At 44.0% G+C, this 9,751-nt stretch overlaps 1 protein-coding gene across 1 annotated transcript; it reads right to left on the reverse strand.

The window, feature by feature from the left end:
* Positions 1-980: 980 nt before the first annotated feature.
* Positions 981-2,229, reverse strand: LOC136515418 (uncharacterized). Its single transcript, XM_066509010.1, has 2 exons — positions 1,813-2,229; positions 981-1,070 (listed from the first exon to the last, which is right to left on the reverse strand). The coding sequence occupies exons 1-2, from the start codon at positions 2,227-2,229 to the stop codon at positions 981-983; spliced, it is 507 nt and encodes a 168-aa protein (XP_066365107.1).
* Between the last annotated feature and the right edge of the window lie 7,522 nt (positions 2,230-9,751).

Genomic DNA, 9,751 nt, shown 5'->3' on the forward strand with positions numbered 1-9,751 from the left:
TAATATTTTTTCTCACAATAAATAAGTTAGAACAGTGTTTTTTAGCCAGTTTCGACCAAAATTCTGTCAACTGAACGGAGGAGGCACATGCACTCCACGCGGCTAGGTCGCCGTCTATATATGCCAACTATGGAGTGAGTGACTTGGGACCTGCAACTACTGGAAGGTAAGTTCTATATATCTGCAGAATCCAAAATTTGTTTTTGTTCATATTAGTTAGTTTTTAAACTTTATTAGCAACGAATTGTCCCAAATGATATGTTTTTATGATCGGAGGGAATACTTGGTACTTGTAAACCGGTAGCATTGACCGGAGGACCGGGAGTACCGAGAAAATTCAGGTGACCTCAATGTCAATCCGGTTTTGCGTTCCATTTATGTTCATTTGCGTTGCACCATAAACTGACCTGAACATGAGCCGAATTCACAGGAACAAAATTTAAGTTTCAGGTAATTTATTCACAACAGAATGGAACAAAGGCCTTGTTTAGATGACCTCAAACTTCCAAGTTTTTTCACTCTCTCTCCATCACATCAATTTTTAGACGCATGCATAGAGCATTAAATGTAGATAAAAAAATAACTAATTACACAGCTTGGTTGTAAATCACGAGACGAATCTTTTGAGTCTAGTTAGTTCATGATCGGACAAAGTTTGTCAAATACAAACGAAACGTGCTACAGTGTCCAGATTGCAAAAATTTGCCATCTAAACAAGGCCAAAGTTAATTTAAGTTCCATTCACGGGAAACATTGGATTCATGAAGAACTCATGGACATGCACAAAGTCTGCAAAAGCAGTCTGAAACAAGATGATGTCAGATGCCTGACGTCATGAAATGGCACGCAGCGCAGGAGGCCAAGCAATGTTCCCCGACCCCATCTTCTACATCTACAAATTTTATATCTACCTGGATGCCCCATCCATGGCGGGTGGCGGGCCGGCGGCTACTACTGCCTACCAGTCATGAGTCAGCGAGCTAGTATCCATGCGCAATGCAAGCCTCCCAGAAGAGCCTGTTGCTCTCGGCCGTATGGCCGGGTCCGGCCACAACAGCAGCCGCCCAGCCCTCCGCCGCCGCGGCCACAACAGGCACTCCACGCGGCTAGGTCGCCGCCTATATATGCCAACTATGGAGTGAGTGACTTAGGGACCTGCAACTACTGGAAGGCAAGTTCTATATATCTGCAGAATCCAAAATTTGTTTTTGTTCATATTAGTTAGTTTTTAAACTTTATTAGCAACAAATTGTCCTAAATGATATGTTTTTATGATCGGAGGGAATACCTAGTACTTGTAAACCGGTAGCATTGACCGGAGGACCGGGAGTACCGAGAAAATTCAGGTGACCTCAATGTCAATCCGGTTTTGCGTTCCATTTATGTTCATTTGCGTTGCACCATAAACTGACCTGAACATGAGCTGAATTCACAGGAACAAAATTTATGTTTCAGGTAATTTATTCACAACAGAATGTAACAAAGTTAATTTAAGTTCCATTCACGGGAAACATTGGATTCATGAAGAACTCGTGGACATGCACAAAGTCTGCAAAAGTAGTCTGAGACAAGATGATGTCAGATGCCTGACGTCATGAAATGGCACGCATCGCAGGAGGCCAAGCAATGTTCCCCGACCCCATCTTCTACATCTACAAATTCTACATCTACCTGGATGCCCCATCCATGGTGGGCGGCGGGCCGGCGGCTACTACTGCCTACCAGTCATGAGTCAGCGAGCTAGTATCCATGCGCAATGCAAGCCTCCCAGAAGAGCCTGTTGCTCTCGGCCGTATGGCCGGGTCCGGCCACAACAGCCGCCGCCGCGGCCGCCTGCGGCCGCGCGCAGCCCCCACCGCTGGCACTACCCGCAGCGTCCTGCACCATCCGGCGCCACCACGGGACGGACATTCTGCTGTCGACTTCTTCGTTCTCGTCAGCCTCCACGTCGACCACGTCGCCGTGTGCGCCACGGCCGTCGTCGTCGTCGACGCTAGCAGCGTCGACGCGACTTTTATCGCCACCGGCGCCGCTGCAGGACTCGGCGTCGTCCTCGGCGTAGGCAGCTGCCACCGATGGACGACGGTCCCCTACTGTGGAGGCCGACGCGGGGGCGTCGGACTCCGAGTCGCCGGTGGCTTCTTGCGGCGCGGCGGCGGGTGGCGCCGGCGCGGGAGCGGGAGAAGCAAGCTTCGGGCTGGGTATGGGATGATGTGTGCAGTTGTCCATGGCGCCGCAGAACGCTGGAATGACGACGGGGGCGGTGCGGCTGGCGAAAACGGTAGTCAGCAGTATTTAAAGGAAGCTGCTGCGTCACCGTGTCGAATTTGGACTGCAGCTCTAAGTTTCGTCTGTATCTCTGTTCTCTATCTATAACAGCTCTAATAAAGTGGGCGCCACAGACTTTCCTTTTCCGTTTTTTTATTCCGGTGGGCTGAGTGCGAGTGCATGCGCAGTGCAGCGGCCGGTTCGCGTGGCGTGTGGCGTGAGTGACCAGCCCTGACTGGATAGATAGAGCTAGAGACAGACAGCAGCTCCCCCGGGCTGGCTTTACTTGCATTAGTACAGAAACGGGCTTTACTTTCCATTTCAGTCTTGGTTTTCCAACCGAGAACACGAATTCAGGACTAAAGGGCCTCTCCTTTAGTCCTGACTTCTCGTCCGGGACTAAAGGTCACGGTTGGTAAGACCAACGAGGACTAAAGAGGTCTCCCGGCCTGGCCACGTGGAGTGGCCTTTTAGTCCCGGTTGGTATTACCAACCGGGACTAAAGGTTTTCTTTTTTTTTTGTTTCTATTTTCAATTGATGATTCGTTTTAGTTTTTGAATAGGTTTTCGAATATGCATTCTACGCTGCTAGTAATATACGTATTCTACATGTTTATAATATTCGAATATTGTACAAACTAAAGTATGAAACTAATGTATATATTACATGCATATACATATATTGTACGTTATTTTATGTACATATAATATATATATATATATATATATATATATATATATATATATATATATATATATTACAAATAAAGCTTGTATTGTATATTCTATCATATCCTTGGGATAACAAATTCACTCCATCTGGTTTAGTTTCCATGTTTCGTTGACGTCATTGTAGAACTCGCCGACGGGATTGATGACCTAGTCATTAAGAAATCTTGCTATGGTCTCTTGAATTGCTTTCAGTTGATTACGTTGTATGACTTTTTTCTTCAACCATAGAGTCTTCAATAAAAGTTAAAGAAAAAGTATTAATATATATATATATATATATATATATATATATATGTGTTGGTCACGTGATTACTTATATATATGAGCAACAAAAGAAATTATGAATATATGAATATATTTATATAACGTACTTTGAGGATCTCTTCAGGAGTTCTTTTTGCGTACGCCATGATGAACTCGCAAGCATAGTATCCGCAGTAGTTGTTCCCCTGTTCTTGCCTCAGAACCCACTTTTACGAGAAAAAAGATCCGGTGAATTGAAAGCATGCATGGTGTTAATTGAATTATATATATATAAATGTAGCTAGTACTTACTTTGTATGCGATTACATCCAGTGGCGCTTTGCAATGTTTCATGTGGTGTTCCTCAATGAAACTTTTCTAAACACTGCGTCCAATAAAATAAAAAATTAATTTGGCTTTTAATAATTGTTGCAGTTAAGAGATCGGGGTATATATAGTTGCTAGAGAGACCAAATTATCCTAGGATAATATGTATCATGTCTTGGTACTCTGTTTGCTCTTTTCTTAATGAGTCTAAGATGCTCAACCGACTATTAGCCATATTGATGACCATCAATATCCAGTGATTGTTGCATATGTTTTTATACACAAATATGATCGACATTAACTAGAGTCAACATATATATATGGGAGATAGCTTAGCTAGTAAGCAAATAATTGAACAAATGTCCATATGATCGATATTAATTATTTAACACTCATTTGAAGTTGTAGAGGAAGAGTATGTTCTTGTTTTGTTGGTCCACTAAGAACCTCATGAGATTTTTCTCGAGTTCAGCTTTCCATTGAGGCGGGGGTTAGGGTGTTTGAATATGATATTTGGGTCAATGAAACCAACATCATTATCCTTTCTCTTTCTAAGTTCTGTCATCTCATATCTGCATATATAAAAATATAGTGTGAGGATATATAATTTATATATATATATATATGTAGTTTTATATATATATACACTTTAATAGTAGAAAATAATCACACTTACAGACAATAGTAGCTAATGGGACTTTTGTCGAGAGAGTCCAGGTGGCATAGTTGGTGTAATTCTACAAACTCGACGTATATAACGTCATCGCCACGGAAGTAATGTTGGTTTCTAACTCTGACAGGAACAAAGGCCTCTCCCCGTTCACACGCTGCCATGTACCACTTGTTTAGCAGGTACATTTGCATACCCAGTTCACCTAAGGCCTCAGGGTTGTATAGACTCTTTCGATGTTCAAATTTCTTCCAAGGATCCACTTTCGGAGCAGCTGGTCCTTCAGCGAGCACTTGGGCAAGGTCCAAACTAGTTTTCTCGTAAAACCGAGCCAGCTCCTCAAAATCGACGTCTAAGTCTAAGTTCGAACCATATTCATTACGAACGACAAGAGCGGGGGACTGATTGTTGCGATTGTTGTCCGAGTTGTGCAACATCTTTCCCTGGTCTAGTCTTTTTCTGCGCCGCCTCAAATAACTTGGTGAGAGAGCGGTCGTAGTCCGATTTTGGCAGGGTCTTTTGAGATTCCCACTTTTTCTGGTCCACCTTCTTTCTTAGAAGATCTAGAGGTAGGTAGAAGTACGGTTTCTCCGGGTTTTCCCTCGCTTCTCGTTGCTTTTTCACTTTTTCAAAGAAACTGTCCACATCTTTTTGTACTACAGCATTTAATTCCTTTTCACTTTTCTCGTAAGACAGTTTTGGGGAATAACTGGATTAGATGTGGCTTTCTTGTTTGCCGGCTGGTGGGCCAACGGCTTTGTTTGCGGGGCGAACCTCTTAGGAGCTGGCTTCTTCTTAGTCATCAAGGGAGGCGGGGAAGCCGTTAGAGACCTCCTTGGAGGCGTTGGAGACCTCCTTGGAGGTGGCGGCGGTGGCGGCATTGCCACTTGATTTCCCGGAGCACTATGATGATCTGGAGATTGGATAATTGGACTTAGGTTGGCGGAGACCCTGCTGTGTGAGTACAAAAAAGAATAATTAGGTATAAGAAATTGTTATTTTTAATCATGCATGTCAATAGAAAATTAGTGAAATTTTTTTTGTTCACTTTTGTCCGCACCTATTGTCTGGCAATTGAGGAAGCGGTGGTGGACTAGAGACCCCGGGAATAATGATGTAGCGCTTGCGCCATAGTATGAATGTATTCTCTGCTTCTCCTAAAGTCTTCTCCCCATCACCTTCTGGAATGTTAAAAGCCAGATCACTAAAACCTTTGTTAACTCTATCCACTGAGACGCTAACATATCCAGGTGGTATTATTGCCCCATGGATTTTTGGTGTCTTGATAGGATCTGGAGGAGAAAAAATACCGAGAGCCACCATGATTGTGGCATTCTCTTTTGGAATATGTAGCTCATATGATGTAAACGGTGCAGTGATGTCATCCACAGGGAAACGTAGCATTGGGTCATCTTGATTTGGTAACTCCGTGGAAGCGCAGCTGCTTTTCAACTGATCAGGGGGCTAATATTAATGTTGATCCCTGCATCTGATGCCTGCCTTTGGGCACTCATTGCTATTTGCACTTGCTTTATGATTCCGTCTTGCATTCTAGCTTGCATGTTTTTTCGCGCTCTTGTGCTTCAAGCAACGCCTCCCGTGATTCACGAACATATTCCTCCAACTTGCTGATCCGCGCTGCTTCCTCATCCTTTCTTCTCTGCCAGCTTCTGTAGGTATCTCTGTCGTTAGGGAAACCATGCTCCCAAGAAATGTTCCGTCCTAAACCTTTTGTTCGGCCACTGTGTTCAGCAGTCCCAATGGCATACGTCAGTTCATCCTTCTCTCTATTGGGCCTAAACGCACCAATGCTTTAGCTTGTACAACATAAGATAATCTTGGTGTTGCTCTTTTGAGTTTTGGGCCATGAACCAGCTTCCCGGTCTCTAGGTCCAGTCTTCCCCCATGAGCGAAAAACCAATTCTTTGCGTGTTTGGGCCAATTGAGTGATTTTGGTGTGATACCCTTGGCAAGAATGCCCGCTTCCATTTTCCCCCACTTGGGATTGGCAGTCGCGTAGCTACCAGATCCCATGCCATGGTGGTATACCTTCTGTCGGGCATTCTCTTGGTTCCTTCTCACCCGTTCCTCATCCTCTTTCGATGTCTTGTACTGTACAAAATCATTCCAGTAGGGCCTCAACTTCGCGAGCGGGCCCCTAGTATTGAAATTGGGTGTTAGGTTCTTCTTGACGTATTTCGTGTATAGGGATTTCTTCCAAGTCTGGAATTGTGTGGCCATCTTCTTCATAGCCCACTTTCGAACTAGCTCCTTCAATTCATCATCGTTGATATCATCATAATCATCCGCTTGCAACGTGAAATGTTGAAGGATATCATCCTAAATTAAATTCTTATCAAGATCAGAGATAAAACTAACATGAGGCTCGTTGATCTTTTGCTTTCATTCACGGGCACTGATCGGAAGTCTGTCCCTTACAAGGTACCCACAGTGTTGCACGAATTTTCTTGCATATGGACCAAGTGGTTCGCCTGTCTCAATATTGAATTCCGATATTATGTAGCGCCCCTCCAATGGCTTTTTCGGGCCTCGAATATTTTTGCTTTTCGCCGTTGTGGTCGTCGATTCAGAGGGCTACGTATAAAAAAGAATAAATAAATATCATGTGTACACATAATAGATTATAGATATTCAAATATATATATACAATATTCAAATATATATATAAATATATATATATATACCTCGCCAGTATTTTCTTGCACAATATTTTCTTGGTTTTCTTCAAGAGCCAAGTATTGACTCCCGTCATCTACATCCTGCTGGTCACCATCGGCAAATTAAGTGCTGGTATTGATAATATTCATCATTTCTTCATCCATGTTGTCTCTCGGGCCAGCCATCTAGCTTTTACTCCACTAGATATATCTATAAAAAATAAAACATGTTTCAATAAATAACCATCCGTACTAGTTGACCTTGCTTACGTGATTATCTCGGCGAGCATTTCTCTACCGGACGGCACTGTACTTGGCCAAGGAAGAGATCTGATTCTACGAGGAAGGGAACACGGTCTTCCATGACCGTTGCCGCTCTCTCTCGTAGAATTAATGCTCCTCCTTGACATCCATTACCGCTCGGCAGAGAACATGCTCGCCGAGATGAACACGATCCACAAATTTAACTAATACGGAGTTTCTACAATTTTCTAACTATTTTCTAAGTTTTTCATTTCATTGAAAAATTAATTCTAAAAAAATAAAAGGCATGATTTCTAGGTATTTCATTTCATGGAAAAAATAATTCTAAGTTACCTGCTCGATATCGATGAGCTCGCGGGCGTTTAGGTTGCCGAGGATAGTAACATCTGTAGATGACATTTGTAGGTCAAAAGTTGTCAAATATCCATCAAATTATAGCTCAAAAACATGTTTCAATAAATACCCTCTGTACTAGTTGACCTTGCTGACGTGATCATCTCGGCGAGTATTTCTCCACCTGACGGCACCGTATTTGGCCAAGAAAGAGCTCAGATTCTACGAGGAAGGGAACATGGTCTTCCACGACTGTTGCCGCTCTCCCTCATAGAATCAAAGATCATTCTTGACGTTCGTTACCGCTCGGCAGAGAACATGCTCACCGAGATGAACACGGTCCGCAAATTCAACTAATACGGATTTTCTACAATTTCCTAACTATTTTCTAAGTTTTTTATTTCATGGAAAAATTAATTCTAAAAAATAAAAAGGCATGATTTCTAAGTATTTCATTTCATGGAAAAATAATTCTAAATGACCTGCTCGATATCGGCGAGCTCGCGGGCGTTTAGGTTGCCGAGGATAGTAACATTTGTAGGTCTAAAGTTATCAAATATCCATCAAATTATAGCTCAAAAACATGTTTCAATAAATAACCATCCGTACTAGTTGACATTGCTTACGTGATCATCTCGGCGAGCATTTCTCCACCGTACGGCACCGTACTTGGCCAAGGAAGAGCTCTGATTCTACGAGGAAGGGAACACGGTCTTCCACGATCGTTGCCGCTCTCCCTCGTAGAATCAAAGCTCCTTCTTAACGTCCATTACCGCTAGGCAGAGAACATGCTCGCCGAGTTGATCACGGTCCGCAAGTTCAACTAGTATGAATTTTCTACAATTTTCTAACTATTTTCTAAGTTATTCATTTTATAAAAAGTTAAAATAAAATATTTAGTCGCGGAGTCCATAGAAATGACCATATTTTGACCTAGCAACGCATTGTCAATTGTCATTGCGTTGCATTGCACCCCGGACCGCAGCAACGCAATGAAAACTGTCAGGCCGGCTGTTCGGGCTCCGATTCTACGAACGAAGTGCACAAGACAGCAACGCAACCGCCAAACAATGACCGACTGAGCTGAACGACGACTGACGCCTGCCTAGCGCTACTGATGGAAACGAGCCGCACTGCTGGGCACCGCAGCCGCGTGGAGTCGGCAGCATGAGTTCTCCACCGTCCCGCACGTCGCGTTTTATAGAAACTCAAACACGCTCAAACATACAATGCTACTGACAGGCACATACAAGAGAAACTAATTACAAGGCTCGGCCGCGCTCCGGTGAGGCAGCGCGCTCGGAGAAGGCTCGGGCGAGCTCCGGTGAGGCAGCGCGGGGAAGGCTCGGTCGCCCTCCGATGAGGCAGCGCGCGCGGGGAAGGCTCGGGCGAGCTCCAGTGAGGCAGCGCGGTGAAGGCTCGGCGCGCTCTGGTGAACACGAGCGAAGTGGGGGCCAGGGACGAGGACGACGCGCACTCTAGCTAGGACAAGCGAGGCGCGCTGGTCGGCCAGAGAAGAAGCACGCTGGCCGGCTGTAGAAGAGGCGCACTGATGAGGCGAGGCTAGGGTAGTCGCTTGGGAGCGGCGGCACTGCTGGATTGATCTGGTGGAGAAGATGAGGCGACGACGTGGTAGAGACAGAGAGGAAGAGAACTAGAGCGTGGTTTATAAAGGGATACCTTTAGTCCCGATTGGAGCTACCAACCGGGACTAAAGAATCTTTAGTCCCGGGCTATTATTAGAACCGGGACTAAAGGTCTGAGCTTTAGTCCCGGGTGTACCCACGACCCGGGAGTAAAGGGCATTTGGGCGGAGCGCGAAAACTGCAGCTCTACCTTTAGTCCTGGGTGGTTGATCCATCCGGGAGTAAAGGAGGATCTGTCCCGGCTAGTGGATACGCCCGGGACTAAAGCTCCACCTTTAGTCCCGGGTGGTTGATCCACCCAGGAGTAAAGGGGGAGCTGCAGTTGGCTTTATCCAATTATCATAAGTTTTTTCCTTTTTTATATATTTCTTTTATATAAATATGTAGAGAGTTATTAATTGCCCAATAAATAAAATATTATCCAAAAAATTATAAAAAAATTCTTGGACTTGGTTTTGCATTATTATACGCAACAAAAATTTATAAACTAAACTCTTTTGTTTTACTGTATAAATATTTGACATAGTGTAAATAATAATTACAATTTACACCATGCAAAAATATACTACTTAATTAAAATCATTAAAACT

This window comes from Miscanthus floridulus, chromosome 17 (genome assembly GCF_019320115.1).
Source record: "Miscanthus floridulus cultivar M001 chromosome 17, ASM1932011v1, whole genome shotgun sequence".
In the NCBI taxonomy this organism is placed as follows: domain Eukaryota; kingdom Viridiplantae; phylum Streptophyta; class Magnoliopsida; order Poales; family Poaceae; genus Miscanthus; species Miscanthus floridulus.

Excerpts from the sequence above, each read along its gene's own strand:
- LOC136515418 (XM_066509010.1), bottom strand. The coding sequence starts at position 2,229 with ATGGACAACTGCACACATCATCCCATACCCAGCCCGAAGCTTGCTTCT. Across the intron at positions 1,071-1,812 it reads CGGCCGCGGCGGCGGCTGTT|GGCTGGGCGGCTGCTGTTGT; the intron begins GTGGCCGGACCC and ends GCGGCGGCGGAG.